This window comes from Mizuhopecten yessoensis, unplaced genomic scaffold (genome assembly GCF_002113885.1).
Source record: "Mizuhopecten yessoensis strain PY_sf001 unplaced genomic scaffold, ASM211388v2 scaffold10755, whole genome shotgun sequence".
Taxonomy (NCBI): Eukaryota; Metazoa; Mollusca; class Bivalvia; order Pectinida; family Pectinidae; genus Mizuhopecten; species Mizuhopecten yessoensis.
Window position 1 is genome coordinate 523,246 of NW_018408705.1, and position 23,804 is coordinate 547,049.

The following is a 23,804-nucleotide window of genomic DNA, read 5'->3' on the forward strand; positions in this document are numbered from 1 at the left end:
AACTGTTAACACTACCATACGTCATGCCAAACTAAATGTTTAACGCCTTCGTTCTCGTGTTGTGACAGCTCTTTTCCAACGAAGGCGAAATAAATATGGTTGTACGATATTAATAATATTTTGTAAAAAGCACAACAAAGCTGGTCTGTTCCGCTCACCTGAATATAAACTGTGTGTCAAAATATTAAAAAAATATCACTAAATAAAAATAAAAACGTATAAAACGACAACTAGTCTGGGACTGCCTCTCAGCAGCTGCACCCTTTATCATTTTACATTTGATTCCCTTAATGTCCTAGGAATGGTTTGCAGTATATTTGTTTAGTATATATTTCAATCTTTCCTGGAAAGAAGGCTTTCAAAAACTTAAACACCCTAATTCCCCCCGTTCTAGCTGATCCCAGCCTTTAGGGGAGCGCTATTCTTCCTATACAACAATTGCTTCCCAGGTCAGAGACCAAGGATGCTTCATATTATATATGGTTTAAATATTTGTTGATGCGTATACAGTTTAAGAGAAAGATTTCAAATGTTGCCATGTTATATCTAGTGTATGCTCTCTGTGCAGGACAGCCTCGTACAGGGTTTACTTTTGTTTAACGTCCTATTAACAGTTAAGGTCATTTAATAAGGACGTGCCTCCATGTGCTTTAGTGTACGCGTGCTTGCGTGTGTGTATGCAGGAGCCAGGGTATGTTGATGTGCCTGCCTTCTTGTGATAGCGCGGGTCTGATGCCGACTTTATAGTGCTATCTCACTGAAATACCATGCCGAAAGCCCCCAACAATCTGTATGCCGTATCATGAAGAGCCAAGGAGGCAGGGATGAAAACTGGGGCCTTTCCTAGAAGCATGTATGTATTATATTCTCTTTATGACAGACAAATGTATATATAGTTGTAGGGTGGGGATGCCATCACTCTCCTTGGTTTGACCAGTGAGCTAAATTAAGCCCCCAGCTATAGAGACGGATCAACGGAAAGGCAAATCTTGGAAGCATAGATGTGCGAGTGTGGATACTTCATTCTGAAGTGCTATTGTGGGTCGGCAACTTCTGTTTATACAAATTTGAGCCCCATTTGCTCAAGGATGCTCTGAATTAAATTTGATTAAAATACTCTCCGTTCCTGAAGAACCATTGCTTTACAGACTGATCTGTTTTTTTCCAGTTTGGTTAGATTAAATATCCATCTGTTTATGGAGTAGAAAGGATTTTTAAGATTATCTTTATTTCCTTTTATGGGCACTGCCTTCTACCGCAAAGGAGTGAGGGGCAAACCCAACATTTGAAAAATATTGGGTCCCCCTTTGCCAAAAAAAGAGTTGACGCAAGGACGAAGACGTTTCAACATGGCATATAAGCTCACTAGTACCTAATTCATGTAGGAACTCTATCTAAATCAGAGATTTTTTTATAACGATAGAGAATGAAATCATAAAAAATCACCAGGATTGAATTCTGGTGGACAATTATTTTTGTTGAGTTTGGCGACAAGATTTTCCTTTGGCATTTCCATGGGAACACTTTGTGCCCCTCTTCTGGCCAATTTGTTTTTGCTTTAATATGAGGGCTGGTAAACAATCCCTATCTAGTCAATCGCTTACCTCGATTTTACTTGCAACATGACCAACTGAGACGGCTTCTACTAAGCTGTCGATTTTCGAATGGTCAACTTCCTCTTTCTTGATATTGACATCTCTGCTTCCCAAGCCTATGGTGTTTACATGTCGCAGTTGATTTGGTAGTCAAAAATTTGTTTTGAATAATAAGATTTTCGTGATAGGAATATATCGGCTGCTAATGTACAAACTAACTACACATGGTTTCCAAAGATACAGGTTGATGAAGAGTACGGACAAATTTATGGTCGCCTTTATGGTGTCTTTGGGAAATATGTTACTTCTTTTTGGGATATGAAGGCGAGAATGCCTTTTTGTTTGTTGTCTCACTAGGAGTACGCAACATAACTTGGATTTAACCTAGATTAACATGGCGGGATGTTGTGATGGAAGATTCTCAACCTTCATACTATAACGTCAAAATGTCTGTTTATCATATTTTGTCCTGGTCGTCATCAATTTCTAGTTATGAATTGTGATTTTTTTGGTATCTTCGATAGTTTTCTTTAAACACTTTCATTGTGATATCCGTAGAAAGTTGAACAAGAGACCCAACTGGACCCGTTACCCTTTATAGATCGTAAAGACAAGATTTGTCTAGGCACATTATATACCTTACACAGTTATTGATCTTTCAAATATGACAGTGTGAAATAGAAAGATTTGAAGACAGTGTGTTATGTAATTAGAAATTGTAATCGTGAGAACAGAATTAAACTGAAGACAGGGTGTTGAGAACAAGGAGTTATTGTGAAACAAAATATGAATGGTGTTGTGGTTGATGAAAGGACAGGAAGCTAACTGGTCGATCATCTAAAGAGGAATGGAGATCTGATCAATTAGTGATAATTGAAGGTACAGGCTGGAGACCTGGGAATCTCTATTGACCACCTGATGGCTGTACAACTACAGTTGACCAATAGACATAATTCAGCTACATAACCTTGACGTGATGTTTAGCCCATTTTGAAATTGAAAGATGTAAAAGGAATGACCAGCAATACAGGTACAGTACTAAACAGCAAAACGACTATCAAACCATTTCCTTTGTATAGGTTGAACGCCATTAGAGTTGATTTAAAACTGGAACGCTTCTTAGTTTTGCTACACTAAGTGCTGTAACTCTACCTTTATGTTCAGTCTATGACTAGTCACAGCAGTTTATTGCATACGTGAATATCAAATTTCATCCAAGGAGCTAGTAAATTATTCAATATAAATATGTAAAATGGCATGCATCTGAGTAATAAGGCAATGTAAAACATTTTTGCAGACTATTCAGATTTATATTGAAATGTTTTGAAGTTTTAGATAATTGGTCATGCGTTTACCTAGTTAACTTTCCGACATCTCGCCCCGTAGATCTAAATCTTTAAAAGTTATTTAGAAGCAAAATCAAATTAGCAAAATAAATTATTATTTTCTTTCAAAATAGAAAATGTTAGAAGTTGCCAAAAGCTACTTAAGGAAGCAGGGAATGTAATGAATGATGTGATGGGCATTTCTTTTGAAAATGTACACATAAAATTAAGTTTGTGAATCCACAAGAAGATGGTTGAACTTCATGAATTAAAATTAGATAATCTAAGATAGTTTTAGAAAAAACCCACTTCAATAAACAAATCAACACATTGATAACATCTGTAACTTTTAATGGAGAACGTGTTGGTCTGCCGCTGTGCTCACAATGGTGTCCACAAACAGGCTGTCCATGCATGGTGTTTATTCCAACTGTTCATTATATTTTTTATGAAAAGACAAAAAGGCCTCTACTTCTTTGCCTTTCCCTTGCCCTTGGCTACTACTGGTTTTCCCTTGGCAGGACCAGATTTTGCTCTGGCAGCGGCAGCAGCAGCTTTGACCTTCTTACTCTTAGGCATATTATCAGGTAAAAACTTCCTTGGCTTCATCTGCAACAGGAAAACGAAAATGTAGGTTATTGGAAACGTTCTGGTTTGTATGTAACATTGATCAATTTTGTTTCAGGTCACTCTGATGAGTTTACATTTTGAAATGTTAACATCTCCAAGGTAATTTTTTGACGACATTTGAATAAACAAGGTGTAAATGTTCTATGGTTTATATATTATCGACAAAGATAGTTTTAGTGCGAACCTTTATTTTCACAATATTATTATTTTTCAACTCCTGCCTCTTTGTAGTGAAAACATTCAATAATTCAGGTATTTCGATGAAATAAACTATTTAAGAGAACTTTGGCATTAAGGGTCTCTTGACATCAAAGAATGGAAACGAAGTCGAAGGAGGAGGGAGATTGATAAGCTTATTTTGATCGAACATTTTACGACAAAACTTACTCTATTTCTGGTAATCCTCTTCATTTGACGTCTGTAAAGAAATAATTTGAAAATTATAACATATATAAGGAAAATGTGTTTGTAAACTGCAATATCTACAAATATTGACACACGAGTACATGTATATATATATATCGCTATATATATATATATATATATATATGGGTCAAAGAAGTAATATAGACGGTAAAAAAACCTTTCATTTTCTTATCTTTTTATCAACAAATATTGAGTAATTAATTGGCTTTTCAGTTTTTATATATAATTATTCAAAAGCCAAACAAGATTGAACTGTGTTCACTTACTTTGGAGCTCTTATAGCACACTGGATAGCATCTGATGTTAAAAGTTTTCCAAGATCAGTATTAACCATTTTCTGGTCAGGAATTCTGAGGAGAAAAAGGTAAAACATTTGTGAATTCATTGCTGCAACAAGACATTTACAATTTATCACATTTTCAATGGAAACCTCTTAATTTTGATAAATATTCGTCACAGGACATGAACAATTCAATATTATGCATGCATTATTGGAAAGAAATGCAAGGAAACCAATGTCAAATAGGTATTAAAGTGATATTTTTGGAGTAAAAGCAACACAGTAATCTTTAAATCATCCAATTGTCTGAATATTTTTAGAGCAAAAGCAACACATTAATCTTTTGCAATACTTACTTAAATTTGTATAATTCATCCAATTGTCTGAATGCACCCTCTGTCCAAATACAGAAACGTCCAACATGGCCACCAGGTGCAATTTTTAGAAGATTCAGACGTGAAACATTTATGAGGGTAATACCTGGAAGAAAAGAGTGCAAAACATATAAGGAGTGCAGGAAGCATAAAACATCAGTTTCTCATGGGAAATTTTAATTTCATATAAAGTAAACAAAAGTTGTGGAGAAATCTTCAAACCCTGATCTTTGAAATACCAGGTTAACATAAAGAAATGTAAATAATCACGTAAAATAAGAAACAATACAAGTATTGGCTTCAACCTCAATTTATTTTTATTAGCTTCAGACATGCCTTGTCATATCATTGAGTGATCTACCGATCTCAAAAACACGGACCAAAAGGCAGCTCATCATTTGATAGCAGTATCTGTATTATTGATCAAAAACCACTTGGCCCACATAACTTAAATGTCCAGCGAAGACAAAAACTGAATATATTTAGTTTTCAAGTACAATGAAACTAGTTTAAATTCCATTTAAAATTATGGAGAAATAGAAATAACAAGAAAAATAAATAATAATACACTAAAAAAATATTTCCTTTAACCTAAACATACTTTCAATAGCTTCAGACATGCCTCGCCACATATCATTGAGCAATCTACCGATCTCAAAAACACGGACCAAAAGGCAGCTCATCATTTGGTAGCACGACTACATTAATTTTCGAGAACTATTGACCGATGCAATGAATGTCCAGCCAAGACAAAATTTGTTTATGCTCACTTTTCAAACCCCAATTGTACAATGAAACTAGTTTAAATTCCATGTGAAGTTATGGAGAAATTTTCAGAAGTTTAGAAATAGATTTTTTTTATTACTACATTAAAATTTTAGAAATGGAAATAATTAAAAACAATAAATAATATTACATTCAAAATATATGCTTCAACCTCTTTGTTTTTAATAGCTTCAGACATGCCTCGCCACATATCATTGAGTGATCTACCGATCTCAAAAACACGGACCAAAAGGCAGCTCATCATTTGCTAGCACGACTGCATTATTTTTCAAGAACTATTTTACCTACCCAATAAATATCAAGCCAAGACAGAATTTGATTATACAATGAAACTATTTAAAATTCTGTGAGGTTATGGAGAAATTTTCAGAAATTTAGAAAACAATAGATATTTTTTATTACTATATAAAAATTTTAGAAACAAAAACAATAAATAATATTACATTTAAGATATATGCTTCAACCTCTATTTATTTTTAATAGCTTCAGACATGCCTCGCCACATATCACCGAGTGATCTACTGATCTCAAAAACACGGACCAAAAGGCAGCTCATCATTTGCTAGCACGACTGCGATATTTTTTCAAGAACTATTTGACCTACGCAATAAATGTCAAGCCCCAATTGTACAATGAAACTAGTTTAAATTCCATGTGAAGTTATGGAGAAATTTTCAGAAATTTAGAAAACAATAGATTTTTTTTATTACTATATTAAAATTTTAGTAATGGAAATAATCAAAAACAATAAATAATATTACATATAAAATATATGCTTCAACCTCTATTTTTTTTTAGCTTCAGACATGCCTTGCCACATATCATTGAGTGATCTACTGATCTCAAAAACACGGACCAAAAGGCAGCTCATCATTTGCTAGCATTATCTGTATTATTTTTCAAGAACTATTTGACCTACGCAATAAAAGTCCAGCCAAGACAAAAAATAATTATGCTCAACTTTTCAAGCCCCAATTGTACAATGAAAGTAGTTTCAATTCCATGTAAAGTTATGGAGAAATTTTCAGAAATTTAGAAAACATTTTTTTTATTACTATATTAAAATTTTAGAAATGGAATTAATCAAGAAATTTATTTAAAATATATTTAATTAAAATACATGTTTCAACCTCGATTTATTTTTAATAGCTTCAGACATGCCTTGTCATATCATTGAGTGATCTACCGATCTCAAAAACACGGACCAAAAGGCAGCTCATCATTTTGTAGCATTATCTGTATCAATTTCCAATTTTTAGCAATTAAAATGTCATGTAATGACAAATTGCATTTTAATATGCAGTTTACAATGCATTTATTATCATTTAAGCCTCAACCTTATTTTTGAAAATCGATTCAGACCTGCTGGTTATATATTGGTTCTTTGAGTGATCTCAAAAACAGACCATAGGGCAACGCATTATTTGGTGGAATCAATTTTATGCATTTGAAATTTCAAGAATCCCAAACAGAAAAACAATAAAAAACTGCACCAAATAAAACTAATATGCATTTATTGATGCACTTCACAAGACCTGTTAATAACAAGCTATTTAAAATCTGTATGAACATGTTTTTTTAAAATAGCTTCAGTCATGCCCCGTCGGTTATCATCGAGCATCAACTTTACTAATTTCAAGTCACAAGACAATAAGAATGTGAAGAGCCAAGACAAAAACGCATTTCAGGGCCTGAATGAAATCGCAAGCTTTATCGAAATTTTCAAAAATGTCTTGGGATATGCCTTGATCAGCGAGCGATATCAAATATTGTTTTGGATTTTGCTTGAAATATATATATTACTATATCATCATGTTTTTAAACTAACCAGTACTATTGCTTCACCCAAAATCAGTGGACAACATGTAATGAGCTTGTGTGCGCATTTTGACAACAAATTATGAACGATTGGAGCAAAACAATTGTTTTAATGCTTAATTTATCATCACAGATACCTGCTGTAGAACTGAGAAAACAAAAATATGAAAATGTATTATAATTTTTGGTTCTCAAAATCATTTGTGATTTGCAGAAATGCTTAAATCCCATTATCTTCTTCTATAAATGTATGTAACTGGTTTCAACTTGTCCAGACATGAGATCACCTAAACTGTTAAACTGATATAAACCACAACTTGTTACAAACCTGGAATATTTCTGAATGCTTTGGATATGCCATTATCCTCTTTATAAATAACCAGGGGGCCTCTTCGCATGATACGGCGCCTATTCCTCATTTTACCTTTTCCTGCTCTGAAGCGTTTGGAGTTGTAAACCTACAAATGAATTATAACTGGTTATTTTATGTACAGTAACAACCCATCTCGGTAATTACCTTATCAAATCTTCGGTATTGTTTTAAAACATTTCCCCTTTTTGTTATTACCTGGGACTGGAGAAACATCCTTAGAAGTTGTTGATAACTAGAAATGCAGGTTAATTCTGCTCTCGCTTACTTTAAGTATACGAGAGTCCTCGAAGTAGGACATGAAAATGTAAGGAGCAAGGACAACAAAACTCAATATTTCATATTACATAGGTTCAAATAAAGTATTGAATCGATTGGACCAACTGTGCTGTCCTTACCCCTTTGATTATCTTTTTCTTATTGTTTATAATCATAATTTAGGCAAGTTCTTTAAATCGCATAAACTTAATATCCATTCTTAACATTTTTGACTGTAAATTCTCGACTTGTTCACCTTCTGAATGTCGTTCCATGCTTTTAGAGTCTTCAACAAACTGACAGCCTCCTTTGTCTTTTTAAATTCCTGGACCTTATCACAGACCACCAAAGGTACTTCCTGTAATTCTTCTATTCTGTGGCCTGTCAAAAATCCACATATTATGGAATGTAATTTCTATATAAAATAAAATTTTCTCGCTTCAACATTATCTGGATCATTTTAAATGTTATGTCCGTATGCCCTGTATAATCAAAGATGTCTCAAAAAAACAGACCAAAGGAAGATCATCCCATAAAAACATGTTCTGAACAGGGTTGCTACTTGATAACACATCAGTGTGTTGCAGATACTTACTATTTTATGAAATTGGATTGAACACTGTTTTTACAATGAAATTATGGAACTTACAGGGAGCAGAAGAGAAAAATGGCATGTGTTTTATTGGTTTCATTTTGATGATAATCAAAACTAGTTATATATTTAACAGCATATAATGTGGGCAAAAGAACCAGAATTTGACCTTATTAATGTCAAAATGAATCATGTGGAAAATTTAAAAATGTTTGCTAATGCAGCAAGCCTGAAATGCTGATGTACCTTTGGACATCACCAAGGCTGGGATTCCTGTGGCAGCAATGGCTGAACACAGAGCATAACGCCTCTGGTTGATGTTGATCTTGCGATGCCACCTACGCCAGGTCTTGGTTGGTGCAAACATACGTCCTCCACGACACATGTTACCGAAGGCTCCCTGGCCAGACCTGTGGGTACCACCTCCACGTACACGGGGGATACGAGCCACAGCACGTCCAGTTCCCCAGGACTCAGCAGATGTTTGGTGACCTGAACAAGAATTACCATAATTCATGTATATTTATCAATAATCTTAGAAATTTTGCTGGAATTGGTTAATAAATACTAATGCTGTCTGCAAGATTTAAAACTCATGCACTACCATAAAATGCATGAGGAGTTATGACTTGTATATTAATCTGGCACTATCGTCGAAGCATGACCACTATAAAGTGGCCATAACAGACCAGATGTGCTCCAACTTTCACCGATTTTTCAATATTTGTTTATAATGGAAAATTCAACATATTCCATCCATTCTATGATCATATTTTCCAATTTCAAAATGCTTGGCACAGGTGGCAGCATAAATGAAAGTAAAATCATTATATAGTACTTACGAGTCACAAAAAACAACAACAATGAATTTTATACTTTGCCATCTTATGGAAATGGGAGAAGTAGGTTAGGATTGCTTTACTTAGATTTTAGAGTTTAGCTTCCTATTTACAGCTTCAGTCTATCAAGGATATGCCGGTGTGCGACATGCAAGCTACAGGAAGAAATTATGTCTACAAGATTTAAAACCCATGCACTACATGTATAAAATGCATGAGGAGTTATGACTTGTATGTTGATCTGGCAACTTCGTCGAAGCATGACAACTAGAATAGAGCAGCCATAACAGACTTGATGTGCCACAATTTTGTCAACATCGCTATGCAAAAACAGTGTTTTGGTTAACTAAATTTTGCAACAGCCTGTTCCTTTATGAACTGCGAAAGTGTGGCACTATTTGTATTGAAATTGGGAATATATTTCTCAGTGTTTGGTGATTTTGAGGAAATAAGGAACTTTTAGCTAGGGGAAACAGCATGTACTCGGCAGTAAAACTGGGAAAAAATCACTGCATGTTCTATTTTTTGTAGTCACAAACCATCTCCTTATTTCCCTTCATCATTAAATAAAAACATTTCGAGCTTTAGAATCATACAAGAGGTAATTTAACTAACTTTAATCGAATGATTTTCTAGCTTGTCCTCTTGCAAAACTACTAACAGGTGGGGTAAGACATTGTGTCTACAAGATTTAAAACCCATGCACTACTTGTTTAAAATGCATGAGGAGTTATGACTTGTATGTTGATCTGGCAACTTCGTCGAAGCATGACAACTAGAATAGAGCAGCCATAACAGACTTGATGTGCCACAATTTTGTAAACATCGCTATGCAAAAACAGTGTTTTGGTTAACTAAATTTTATAACAGCCTGTTCCTTTATGAATTGGGAAAGTGTGGCACTATTTGTATTGAAATTGGGAATATATTTCTCAGTGTTTGGTGATTTTGAGGAAATAAGGAACTTTTAGCTAGGGGAAACAGCATGTACTCAGCAGTAAAACTGGGAAAAAATCACTGCATGTTCTATTTTTTGTAGTCACAAACCATCTCCTTTTTTCCCTTCATCATTAAATAAAAACATTTCGAGCTTTAGAATCATACAAGAGGTAATTTAACTAACTTTAATCGAATGATTTTCTAGCTTGTCCTCTTGCAAAACTACTAACAGGTGGGGTAAGACATTGTGTCTACAAGATTTAAAACCCATGCACTACTTGTTTAAAATGCATGAGGAGTTATGACTTGTATGTTGATCTGGCAACTTCGTCGAAGCATGACAACTAGAATAGAGCAGCCATAACAGACTTGATGTGCCGCAATTTTGTCAACATCGCTATGCAAAGAAAGCAAAACTAATCCTCCTTTATAACTCTGTTATGAAGAACTAAGCCTTTTTAAATACATGGTTTACTGGTGTATTTCTTTGGTAGTGGCGTTTACGAAAATGTGCAGAGAACATGATTTTAAGATGATTGGGGAAATATGGGCCTTTAATTTAAATTGGAAAATGGATAAAAAATTTCCCTAAAAAGGAAGGTGGTATATTATTAAATGCAACTTGTATATTAAACATCCAATAGACTTTTGCAACTAAATTACATGATTTCATCTATACATGCAGTACTTATCCAATATCCACAAACTCTGTTAAATCCATGTCCGTGTTTTTGTTAACTAAATTTTGTAACAGCCCGTTACTTTATGGATTGGGAAATATAGCATTATTTGTATTGAAATTGGAAATATAATTCCCAGTGTTTGGTCATTTTGAGAAAATAAGGCACTTTTTAGCTAACGGGTGGGGCAAGACATGGTGTCTACAAGATTTAAAACCCATGCACTACTTGTAAAAAATGCATGAGGAGTTATGACTTGTATGTTAATCTGGCAACTTCATTAAGTCATCACTATTCACAAAGAGTAGCTATGGAAAATTGAAGTGCCACACCACATTTCTTTCTCAAACATACAGATAACCCGGCTATTTGTAATCAAACAACTAAATATACTTGCCAGCATATTTGCTGACAGCGTATGGCTGCCTTGAGTTCTTCCTCATTTCGGAGTGCACAAATGTCACTATGTCTGGCCTGATGGGGGCTCTGAACACTGCTGGCAGGGTGACATTGACGCCAGTGCCGGCACCCTTATTATCATAAACGCTGATCAACGGTCTTGCAGCCTGAAACACGCAAGGTGACATCAAATCTTATCATCATTATTGGTACATTTCATATTTTCTAGATATGTTGTACTTTCTGAATAACAGCATTTTAAATGGTTCTAATAATGGAACAAACGTAGTTTTGTAAAAATATTCTTGCAATGATTATTGCACTGCCACTGGAATAACCGATTTGTGACCGAAATAACCCAGACACCAGACCCTGTGCCCAGGAATTGATTCTCATTCAATTAATAATACCCGATTGCTTGGTGCAATCATCAACAAGACGGCACGAGTACACGATTTGTGTAAACAAGACGGCAAATTTGTACTTTGAGGGAAGGATAAGATGTGCCGAAGTGACTGGTCCACGTGCTACCATATCGGTGGTATAACTATTAACGTTTTATTTCCGCGATATTTAAACAACTGTGTTCTTTATTTCCTACTTAAGCTATACCATCAAGTACGTTTCAATCACTGCATGTAAAATTATCTACCGATATTATATCACAAAACTTATTTATCTGTAAAATAAATTAATACCATTTTCGCTGTGCGGGTTAAAACGTGCACTTCTCGTGGCTACTTGGCGGAAAAAGACCGAATTACATCTCGCAATAATATATATCGTCATAATGTTTTTTTAAGGCTTTCGTTTACATATTTTGTACGAATTGTTTTCATGCATTCTTTAATTTGAAAAAGTTCAATATATTCAATAGATTGTCAAGTATCAAAGTAATTTCCCAACTAAATCTGGAACTATATTGTGACGCAGAATAATCTAAGTAGGAAGTAGGTGATTTGAACATTTCCTGTTAGTAGTGCCACCTGTTGAGAATTAATGGCAAACAAAATATTCTGCCAAGTTTGAAATGCTTCATGAAATATTGTTTGCACTTTCTGGACATTCTGGAGGCCTTTTCGTCGATAACAACGGGGAAATTAAGGTAATATCAGTATGAAAGTTGCTAATGAGTTGTCATGATTGAATTATCTAAACTGTGATATTGATTGAAAGAAAAATGCAGTCATGCAATATTACTCAATTTACTGTCATGACACTTCGGCACTTGTTGATTATTAAACTATTTCATTATTTGCAGGTGCTGTCAGATGTCCCATTCATTTGTCCCTCGGAGATCGATTTACTGAACAAGCTTTGTCAGCTTGGAACTCATTACAGAGACTTCAACGCATTCATTAAGAAGCATGGAGGAACTTTAAGTTTAAAACAGGATGGTAAATTTTCTAAAAAACAAGTGAACTTTATTTTTCATTTTTCTATAAACAGGGATTTTCTACACCCTCTCACCAGAAAGTGTATTCTTCCTATTCTCTTTCCTGTTACAACAGGGAAGAGAATAGTGTGCTCCCACCGGAGATCTAACCCGCGATCTCTATAAGGTTCCATAAGTCAGATGCTCTACCACTGAGCAAAGGGAAATTCCCTCTAACTTAAAGCTAGAATGCGACCGTAATCCTATGACAATGTACAATTATAATTTGCATTTATGTTTGTGTAATATCCGTGCAAATTCCATTCTTTCTGTTAATTTTTTCTATAAACAGGGATTATCTACACTCTCTCACCAGAGCGTGTATTCCTTTCATATAATTTAAATATTTGCGGTCTTTATTAAAGTCTGATTAAAGTTTCTGTATTGTTGGTGCAAATTCCATTATTGAAACGGCCTAATGCAGGACTTATGTGTAACCGGAAAGAGGGTTTGTTTGCTTCCGCTTGTGATTGTACTTGCTATTCCAGATTGCCTAGTCAAATGTTCTACCACTGATGAGTTAAAGGAAATTTCCCGCTAGCACAAAGTTTGATGCTCCTGTTAAATCCTTAGTAAGATTTATATCTGCCACACGACTCCCCCCTAGATCTTTCCTCACACAATAACAATGGGATCTCCTTCACATATAGCAGCAGTACAATGCACAACACTAGAGGACTTCAGGGCACACTTACCCTATACAGCCCTTGAAGCCCTCATCACACTCTAAAATATACGCCAACTTTTATCTTTTATCTATATATACCTTGCACAAAAAATCACAACCCCCCCCTCCAACTAATCACTGTAAATAACCCCTTTTTCCAACCTCTGAGTTAGGACCCTCGAGGGCATAAACATTGATCACCATTGATGGAGCCCATGTACCATACGAAGAAGCTTAAGGCCATGTGTCAACCTACTCACAGAAGTCAGATATAATTAAGAGCTAAAGGTCGCTGGTCGGCTATTTTTTATCAGATAAAAAAACGGCAGATTGTGCTGACTCAAAAGTATCTTGCCTTGTTGAACCTCGATCTCTAATACTGTTGAGGTAGGGCCGACCAAATAATATGTATTGAAACAGAGCTTAAAATTGGTGTCTGGACTAAACGTCAATTTATGGTTGGTGCAAACCTCATACAGTGCTTCCTTAATTACCAAGATTATTTGCTTGATGTTGCCTTTTAGGTCTGAAGGTCAATGTCACTGTTATCCATAGCAAGTTGGTTTCCTTATTACATCATTGTATAGCAATAACTGCAGTTAACGTAAGCTGATCAGTGATCAAACTTGAACATTATGCTTTGCTTCTTTAACGAAAGTGCTTGGGGGATCAAGATGTTCCTATCAATTCAATAGTCACCAGAAGGATTAGAAATGCTCCTTGATACCTTGTTGCCTGTTATATATTCATACTTAGGACAAAATTTAATCATGTATTTTTACCTAAAAGTACAATGAATATGTACCACAGTACTGGGCTAGTCATTCTATTGGTTAAACCACATGTTTTTATTTCCAGGTTGTGGTAGAATTGAGGGTATCCATGGACTATACCTGAAGTCATTTTGCAATGGCCTAGACCAGCTTTTGGATGACTACCGCCAGGCCCTTCACAGATTAGAGATGGACACACTACAGGACCCTCACTTACCCATGTCACATCTTCTGTGCTCACTCCAAGAGGTCAGCCTCCTCCTCGTCACGTTTTGACTACCGAGTGTTGCTTTACTTAAAGACACTGACCGCTTTTGATATCGCAACTATGAACTATCTAATGTAGTAGAACCTGTGTTCAGAGATAACCAGCAATAAAATTTAAAAAAAAATTGCTTCAGTTTTAGTAAATTTGAAGTTTTTACTTAAATGGCTCAAGAATAGGATACTTTGTGAGGAAATATCAAGGTGACATGCTTTTATCTGTGCTTCAATGTTGAAATGAATCTTTCAAGATTAGTTTAATAATTTGTAATCTTAATCGATCTCTTTCTGTTTTCAGTATCATCTTCTGTTTCCTGCCCTGGCCACAGTTGTAGAGCAGATATGCAATCACAAGGTAATACTGAATCAGAGAACTTTTCCTTATTCATTACACTAAATATTTGCGATGAGCTAATTTGTTGTTTGAATTATTCATTTCTTTAATGTACAAACAATTTTAAGATACTGGTATGTTGTGTTTATATTTTAGCTTTCCCTTATTTATTACATTTAATATTACATTAAATGTTTAAAATAAGCTATTTTTTACACATGTATGTTTAATGTACAAACAATTATAAGATACTGGTATGTCATGTTTCTTTTTCAGGCTCATGGCTGTTACATTCTGGATATTCTTCATAAGAATTCAATGTGTGGGCTTCCTGTCGTCAAACTGGCCATGCATAGGTAAAATGATCACTTTCCTACAATTTTATTTGTACTGTGAAATAATCATGCTTAGATATGTAATTTCTGTCTCATAGTATTTTAAGAATAAGTTTCCAGCAGTGACATCGGCCTTCTAGTTCTATAAAACTTATATACCAAACTTTTAGAGATTGAACAATTCACTGAAGCATTGATGAAATCACATCACTAATCCATGAACAAAGTGAAAAATTATCCCTCATTGATTTTGGGAAAATCTATTATTTTTGCATTGATTTGGGAAAATAAAATGGAAATTTTCTAGGGGAAGGACCTTTGGATAAGGCCCCAATTACACCCTAAAATCTCTGATAGTTTCCCTCCTTTAAGCCAGTTTTTAAGCACCGTTTTACTGCAAGTACAGTATACTGTATAACTTTATTCCAGCGTTTGTTTTGTAGAATCCTACATGTGTGTCATGCTGTGATGTACAAACAGCTGTGCTCCTGGCTACTACATGGTGTACTGATGGACCCATACCTCGAGTTCTTCATCCAGCATTCATCAGATGAAGACAGTAACCAGAATGCAGCATCACTAGAAGATGAAGATGACCTGGGCCTAATGGGGGTCACAGGGCGACAGTTACAGGTAATCAGAGGTATTCTCATTGTCACTAGACCACAAGTACAGGTGTTTGTTTGTTTATAGGCAACAGCCAAAAGTAATTGGCTCCTTATTGCTCCTGGACCAATTAGGTACGTCAATTTTAAAAATGAAATAACACTTTCATTTTCAATGGGTTTTTAACAGTGTGTGTACTACCTGCGAGAGAATAAATCATTTTAATAAAAATAAAAAATTTGGAGGAAATTTGTTCCGTTTTTGTGCACAAACCTGCCTTTATAATAAGGTGAAAAAAGGACAGTTACATTGTCAACATCGTAAGTTGTGACTAATATTAATTTTTACAAGTTTGTTTGAAGTCACGTAGTTTAAACAAATTGATAACAACATTTCTTGTGGACATGTTATAAATGTGATCCAAAATGAGTAAAAAACAAAACATATTCAGACCAGGGTGACTAGTTGAGATCAGAAGTTGTCTGTATTTTAATTGGTGACACATCTTTTGTGTTTTACTTACAGCGAGCCCTGTCCCTGACCCTGCCTGCAGTGGAGAGCAGCAGTGGGGGTAGTAAGTTCTCACTTAGGGCTAACCTTCTGCCAGTCTACATCCCTGTCCGAGTTGCCAACAAGATTCTCTTCACTGGCGAGTCCATCCAGATGTTTGAAAGTGACAAGAAACCTAACGCTTTCAAACGAGGTAACACATTTTTTTTCACACTCTATATTTGATGCAGTGCAATTAACAAAATACCTTGAGTGACACAAATGCCAAGTATATTATGCAATATTGTAACAAGTACTAATCAATGATCCAAATTAATGAATGATCTTTTTTTGTTTTGTTTGGCGTTGTATTATTATTAATCAGTTATTTACTGTAAATGATTCCTATTTTGATTTCCTGTATTGTATTTCATAAGACTGATGTTACACTGTTGGTAGGTGGTATTCTGAAAAACAAAGAAGATGAATTTGCCCAGGATCTGTATGAAATGTCCAAACAGGAAGAATTCAACGGGATGATGTTTGAATCCATGGTGGACAAGATCAGGACCTATGTTGCTGAGGTAACACCAGAATTGTGTTGCGAGTAAAACTTGTCAAATTTAATTCAAAATAAGCTAAATTTTCCCATCATATTATTCCATGAAAAATTGACGGTACAATCAAATTTGAAAAAGCTTCCTGTAAATCAAGAACATAAGTACATACTCCTCAATAACACTTGAAGTCAAAGTTTGCCAATAAAATAAATTAAGTACACAGAAAAAATATTAAAGTGATTTACAGTGATTGTGAGGTATTTAAGTTTCTGACTGATTCCTCAGGGAGAAATGTTGTTTATACCTCACAAGGTAATGAATCACTCATGATCAGTACCGGTTATGATATCTTGTATATATAAGATGATGGAAAACAATGAGGAAACAGTCCCCAGATTGATAATCCTATAATTTAAAGGGAAAAAAATCATGTATTATTCAGCACTTGTGGAGTTTAGTTGTGCAAGACTCCGATCTGCTTAGTCACCTGAAGATCATAAAGGATTTTTACTTACTGGGACGTGGAGAGCTCTTCCTCGCCTTCATCGACCAGACCCAGACAATGCTCAGAGCTCCTCCAGTGGGCACCACAGAGCACGGTAAGTGTGTTATCCATCAGTGGAACTAGAGAACATGGAGATTTTCTAATACCCATCAGTGGGTACTACAGGGCAGCTAAATTTGTTACCTATCGGTGTTATGGTTCTGTATAGTTTATAACATGCCATTAAATCAAATGATTTAGAAACATTCAGACATTATGATCTGGTAAATGTGTTATTTTATCTTATAATACCTGGTAGCAAATAGTTATCGTAAAATTTGTCATGTAAGTTTATTTTTTTTCTTCTTTTCACTTACAAGGTATCAATTGAAATGGAAATTCCATTATGTCAAACTCATTCTTTTTTATTCATATGCATGAAATAATAATAACAAAACTTTCAATTCTCCACAGATGTTAATACAGCCTTCCAGCAGTCGGCACGCAATGTTCTTATTGATGACGAGGAGTTACTTCAGAGATTCCACTTAACTGTGGCTTACAAAGCCCCAGAAAAAAGTAAGGCACACATTAAATTACCTGTCACTGATGTAACAGAAAATGCCTTATTTCGATCTTTTGTTTGTATACAACAAATTTTCCCTCAATTCTTTTTTTTCTTTACAAAATAAATAAAACATCAACCTTTCTGAACATTTTATTTTCACAGAGCAGACAGATAGTGTGTCTTCCCTGACCCTGTCCTCCCCAGTAGAGAGTGGTTGGTCAGCACTTGGTCTCGCACACACAGTTCAGTGGCCTCTCCATATCTTCTTCACTCCCTCTAGTCTTAAAAAGTAAGTAGTGAAAAGGAAGTAACAGTAAAGAGATTGGACTTTGTTAGGCCTTCTATATACATCATTTTCATTCTTATCTGTAAGTACCTGGTCCAGCCTGTCCCTGCAAACTGTTATTGGACTTCACAAGTCTTTGTGATGCAGTGGCCTCTACATTTCCCACACTCCTTCCAGTGAGTCTAAACAAGGAAATTCTTCAAATACACTTGTTTCATCAGTGGACTATAAACTTTTACTTTACGATGAAGTCTCAAACCTAGTGATGTAAATTGTTGGCCAATTGATGGTACCAACTTTAATACTAGTAAAGCTTTTATCATGTTGTGATTGAAGCCTCCTTTTCTTATAAACTTTATAACATTTTGAAAAGCCTATGACGCAAACAAGACTCAACCTTGATTTCAGAAGTGGAACATAAGTATACATATCAGACCATTATTACTGGTACTTATAACCAGGTGTAATTGATTTTTAAGGTACAATCGCTTGTTCTGTTTCCTCCTGGCTGTGCGGCGAGCCCAGGTTGACATCCAGCAGTGTTGGGTTCTACAGATGCAGTTCAAGCAGCGTCTGGTCAGTCGAGAGGAGATGGCCAAATGGCAGCTACGCACCCACATGTCCTTTCTGGTGGACAACCTGCAGTACTACTTACAGGTGATGGTTGTTCCGCAATTGGTGGTAAAAACAGGGTAGAGAAGGTTTGATTTGAAGCATATTTGTGATGAAGTTATCCAGATTCTTCTGGCTGTCAGCTGTTACATCATTTAAATTTAGTTTTACATTGATGAAGGGGTCTGTGTAAAATTCTCTCCTATCTTTTCCATATAGTTGCTTTGGTAGTAGACCTCAGCAGGTTTGGGATGCCAGAGTATAAACTATAGTAACAGATTGAGATTAAATTTTACTATATACAGATATTGGATTCGATACAAAAAAAATAAAATGTGTAAAAGTTTTAAAATAATTGATTATTTATATCTATATTATTACCTGCAGATAAATGAAAACGACTAAAATAATAATGAGAATTTTGTGCATAAAAAAACCTGTACTGGGTAGTTAAAATTTTCAAAATCACTGTTTTATATCTAAAAATAATCCGTCCCAGAAATTCTTTTGATTTAACATCATCAATAACATATTTTTCAGGTTGACGTAATAGAGTCACAGTATGGAATCCTTGTAGAAAAGATAAACTCAACTCGAGATTTTGAGGCGGTCAGACTTGCCCACGACCAGTTCCTATCTGCTCTTCTGTCCCAGAGCTTCATCCACAGCAAACCTGTAGGTATTCCTTGATGTTCTTTCAAACTATTTTGGATGCGTGGGAAGACAAAAGTGTGATTGGGTACCTAATAACCAATCTGCTATGTGCTGCACTGTTGGTAATGTAGTTTATATAAGTGGTTGTAACACTTGTTTTGAATGAAAGCAGCTACAGCTTGCGGACCAATTAGCTTTTAAGTTGCCCATACAAATTTATTTTCAGTTAAACTACAAGTTAATTTTATGTGCCAGTGTTTGTAGAAAATATATTACTAGTGTCATCCTATCCGTCCGTTGTCTGCCTATACGTCAACAGTTTCTTGACTAATATTGAAACCAAATTTCATGAAACTTCACACAAGTGTCTCTTACACCAATCTCCAAAGCCCAATTGAAAGTCAAGAAATACAGTCAAGGTCGAAATCATAACCACAGAATCTTGACATGATGACAGAAAGTTCCTGATTCAAGTTTTTAACTTTTTCTCCAGAAATTTATCACAAGTATTACAGCCATGAGTCTTTTGCACCCATAAGCATCTCCTGACCAATACCAGTCTGTGTTTTTTAATGTTACATTTTTATTGTATGCCTACAGAATTAAAGACAAAGACAAATCCCTTTGCATTCATATTACTATGAATGCATTAGGATTTTGGTAGCTTAGTGTATTTAAGGGCAATAGGAATGTAAACAAAAGTTTGTTTATTTGGACTTTTGAGTATGTTACCTATCATATACAGATGTGAGATCTCTACCGCCAAGGTCAATGTAGAGATATTTTGGTATGTTAGGATCTGGCTATGTTGTGACCTATATTTCCACTTCATTGCTCATGATTGAACTTCATGTTTAACTCCAATTCTTGGGAAAGACTTTCATTTTAGCACAAATTCTACCAAAGTACAACATGAGAGTGGGTGCATGCGTGTGTTTTACAAGCATTTTGTAGTATTATATTAAATGTATATAAATAAACTAAGGTGTCACTGTTTACAGGTGTCCAACTGTTTAAGTGAGATACTGGAGCAGTGTGGAGCCTTTAGCCACTTACTCACCCACAGCGAGTCGCCTATGTCACAAAGGGAGATTACCCAGCTACAGTCCATAGGAAAGGCATGCATCTACTCAATTATAAACTCTACAACTAAGCTGTTTTAACCTGAAAGTGTGATCAATTATCTGATTCTGTCAATCTTAAAAAGTTTAGTTAAAATCAAGACAAAAAAACCCACTTACAAATATGCAAGTGTAAGTCTCCGTTTAGGCTACTGGTAAAATTTGGTGGCCAATTGTTTTGTTTTGTCTTATGTCAGTTTTGAATGAAATAGAAAAAATATTTTTTTGGAATGAGTGAAAGTCTTGTTCTCTTGTTGCTAATATCAGTATCGATTTTCTTATATGTATATGTATCTGCAAAGCTTTAGTTCTTTCAGATTGAAAAGCACTTGTTAACTTTGGTTGTTGATAGAAATATAATATATTTTGATTTCAGGAGTTTGATTTATAGATATTGTATGGTTTCAGAGTTTGATAAAACATTAGATATTGTATTGTTTCAGAGTTTTATATGAATATTGTATGGTTTAAGAGTTTGATATAAATATTGTATGGTTTCAGAGTTTGATATAAATATTGTATGGTTTCAGAGTTTGATATAAATATTGTATGGTTTCAGAGTTTGATATAAATATTGTATGGTTTCAGAGTTTGATATAAATATTGTATGGTTTCAGAGTTTGATATAAATATTGTATGGTTTCAGAGTTTGATATAAATATTGTATGGTTTCAGAGTTTGATATAAATATTGTATGGTTTCAGAGTTTGATATAAATATTGTATGGTTTCAGAGTTTGATATAGATATTGTATGGTTTCAGAGTTTGATATAGATATTGTATGGTTTCAGAGTTTGATATAGATATTGTATGGTTTCAGAGTTTTATTTGAATATTGTATGGTTTCAGAGTTTGATATAAATATTGTATGGTTTCAGAGTTTCCAGCTGCAGTCCAACCTGCTGTTTAAGATTCTGTCCAGTGTAAGGAGTCACAATGCTAGTCCTCATCTGGCCCAGCTTCTCCTCAGACTTGACTTCAACAAATACTTCACTACCGCTGGTGGCCAGCTCGGCAGGTATGTACAAACACTTGGAAGCCCAGCTGTCTAAAATACGATATCAAAATTCCAGTTATTGACCAAAAAATTCAATCTCGAAAATGTAATTTCAGATGTNTGTTTCAATTGTTTCGATTGTGACGTCATGCCTAGGACAAGTACATGACGTCACAGACATACGCACTTAAAGTCAAAATGGCGGCTTTTTTACATTTCAATGTTGCATGACAATTGTCGTTTTACACAAATAAATGCCACATATCTTGATTATGTGATAAAAAGGATCTTNCAATGTTGTATGACAATTGTAGTTTTACACAAATAAATGCCACATATCTGGATTATGTGATAAAAAGGATCTTTTATGAAACTCGTCACAAATTTTTCATTTTAGCTCACCAGAGGCTCGCTAAATTGAAAAATTTGTTTCATAAATCTCATATGAAATGGAAACTCATGTAAGATCCTATATTTATGAAAACTGAAGTGTATTGTAACCTTTTACACTTCATCTGAAGTGTTTGGACTCAAGGTTTTATTCTTTACGCAAACTTAGCTGTTTGTGACATCAAAAATCATGGTATATCAAGTTATTATTTACAAAGGTAGTGAACTTTAAATTTTACTTTTATAAAAAAGTGGTTCACTCTATCTCCATTCAAAATCTTTAGAGAGTTTCCACCTAAATTATTTGTGTATGTTGTAGGTATTGAACAGAGCCAAATGCTTTTCCCACAAGCTACAGAAGTGCTGATTGGTGTGGTCAAGACACCAGAGAGGATGGTCAAGATTACTTATAGGACTGTTCAAGGACACTGAATCACTTAAAACACTAGCTAAGATCAGTCTAAGGACACAAATGATCCAACAAACTCACTGATCACTAGTAAGGACATAATGACTTACTAGGAAAGGATTCACATCTAGCTTGAATAGTTCAGCGACACCATCAAGTAGTGGCCACAGGAGATATCAAGGCTTAGTCCTGGCAACTATTGAGGTCAAAGAAGCATGAAGGGATAGTCAAAGAAAATACCAAGGACTGGTCAGGGACAAGTTTGGCAAAGGAAAGTTATGAAGAATCAGTTCAGGAATTTTCCAAGGATTTTTCAAGGAAAGTGTTATACATCTATCAATGTAATGGATAAGGATCAGTCCAGGACACAAGTTGAGATCCACCAACTAAGCCATTAATACAGTATTCTATAGGAGATGAAACACATATTTATGCAAGAAATCTGATGGAACTGGACATTTCATAATGTTGTTAATGACAATATATAGTGCTGCCAAATTTTATATTCAGTTTGTTTAAACAATATTTCAAGATTAACAAACCTTTATAAAGTTGTGATATTTCAATATGTTAAATTATAATGAATATTTTTTAGTTTATTCAAGTGTTCTTTTTTTGTTTCGACAGAAATACACACATAATTTTGAAATAATGGAAGTAAAGATGATCAGGTTGTCACCCATTTGTAGTTACATGGTTCTGTCACTTGGAACTCAGGTGACTCAGGTGTGGTGGCTCTTGCCCAATTCCTCTAGAGAAGATCCAATTTGGCTTTTGCCCAACTATTCTAGAGAAGCACTGATTAAGAAAAATATGACCACGGAAACTCGAGTGTTGGTGTCACTGTTTCATTTTCATGTCATGTGATCAGTTTTATCATTCTGGTAATCTGTTATATAATTATAAATGAGGTATAGCAATATTTGGTACAGTTCTTTCGGTTTTCCTTCTACATAGAAGTAACATCTTGTCAGGGCTGTCACGTTTAAGTTATTTGATAAAACTTTCAATGGTTATCTGCATCCCCCACACAGGTGTGCAATGCTGTCTAATAAGATCACAGTGACATTCAACGCAAAGTCAAAGGTCAAATAAATGCAAAATGTTTAGTGAAATCCTTTCCAGGCACTATATCCATTAAAACGATCTTAAGTTGGCTTGCCTCACTAGTCACCTCACACTATCAGTCAATGAGATGCAGCAGGTCATTTCTTTTCCTCATACTGAGGATGTACAGTGTTGGTGTTCGTAATTGAGAGTATATTGCTTTTTCTTTCGGGTAGAAATCATAAACAACAAGTCACTGAACTTATCTGTCAACAACTATACCACTTTACACCAGTTCAATCATAACATTAAAATAGTGAGGAGAAATATTTGACATTTTAGGTAACAGAGCAAAGTTTGTAATAATTTACATCAATCCAACCAAGGTGGGTTGATTGATTTGAAGTCTAGACATTCCTCACAACCATACTGATTTCTTTTGATTGATTTGAAGTCTAGACA

At 34.9% G+C, this 23,804-nt stretch overlaps 2 protein-coding genes and 1 long non-coding RNA gene across 3 annotated transcripts; 1 reads left to right on the forward strand and 2 right to left on the reverse strand.

Annotated features, from left to right (window-relative positions):
* Positions 1 to 3,254: 3,254 nt before the first annotated feature.
* LOC110462160 (60S ribosomal protein L4-A-like) lies at positions 3,255 to 12,085 on the reverse strand. Its single transcript, XM_021516003.1, has 9 exons — positions 12,010 to 12,085; positions 11,310 to 11,478; positions 8,701 to 8,946; positions 8,119 to 8,243; positions 7,563 to 7,692; positions 4,613 to 4,736; positions 4,243 to 4,326; positions 3,938 to 3,968; positions 3,255 to 3,529 (listed from the first exon to the last, which is right to left on the reverse strand). Exons 1-9 carry the CDS (start codon positions 12,010 to 12,012, stop codon positions 3,389 to 3,391), a joined length of 1,053 nt encoding a protein of 350 aa, XP_021371678.1. The 5' UTR covers positions 12,013 to 12,085; the 3' UTR covers positions 3,255 to 3,388.
* Positions 5,897 to 7,555, reverse strand: LOC110462161. Its single transcript, XR_002464242.1, has 2 exons — positions 6,332 to 7,555; positions 5,897 to 6,016 (listed from the first exon to the last, which is right to left on the reverse strand). It is a non-coding gene; the product is annotated as an uncharacterized LOC110462161 (long non-coding RNA).
* A 211-nt stretch (positions 12,086 to 12,296) lies between the features above and the next one.
* LOC110462164 (gamma-tubulin complex component 4-like) lies at positions 12,297 to 22,875 on the forward strand. The gene is made up of 16 exons (XM_021516007.1): positions 12,297 to 12,416; positions 12,573 to 12,708; positions 14,272 to 14,435; positions 14,749 to 14,805; positions 15,061 to 15,140; positions 15,563 to 15,752; positions 16,251 to 16,428; positions 16,674 to 16,798; positions 17,217 to 17,373; positions 17,733 to 17,837; positions 17,989 to 18,115; positions 18,592 to 18,769; positions 19,265 to 19,399; positions 20,380 to 20,496; positions 21,378 to 21,517; positions 22,206 to 22,875. The coding sequence occupies exons 1-16, from the start codon at positions 12,342 to 12,344 to the stop codon at positions 22,210 to 22,212; spliced, it is 1,971 nt and encodes a 656-aa protein (XP_021371682.1). The 5' UTR covers positions 12,297 to 12,341; the 3' UTR covers positions 22,213 to 22,875.
* Positions 22,876 to 23,804: the final 929 nt, after the last annotated feature.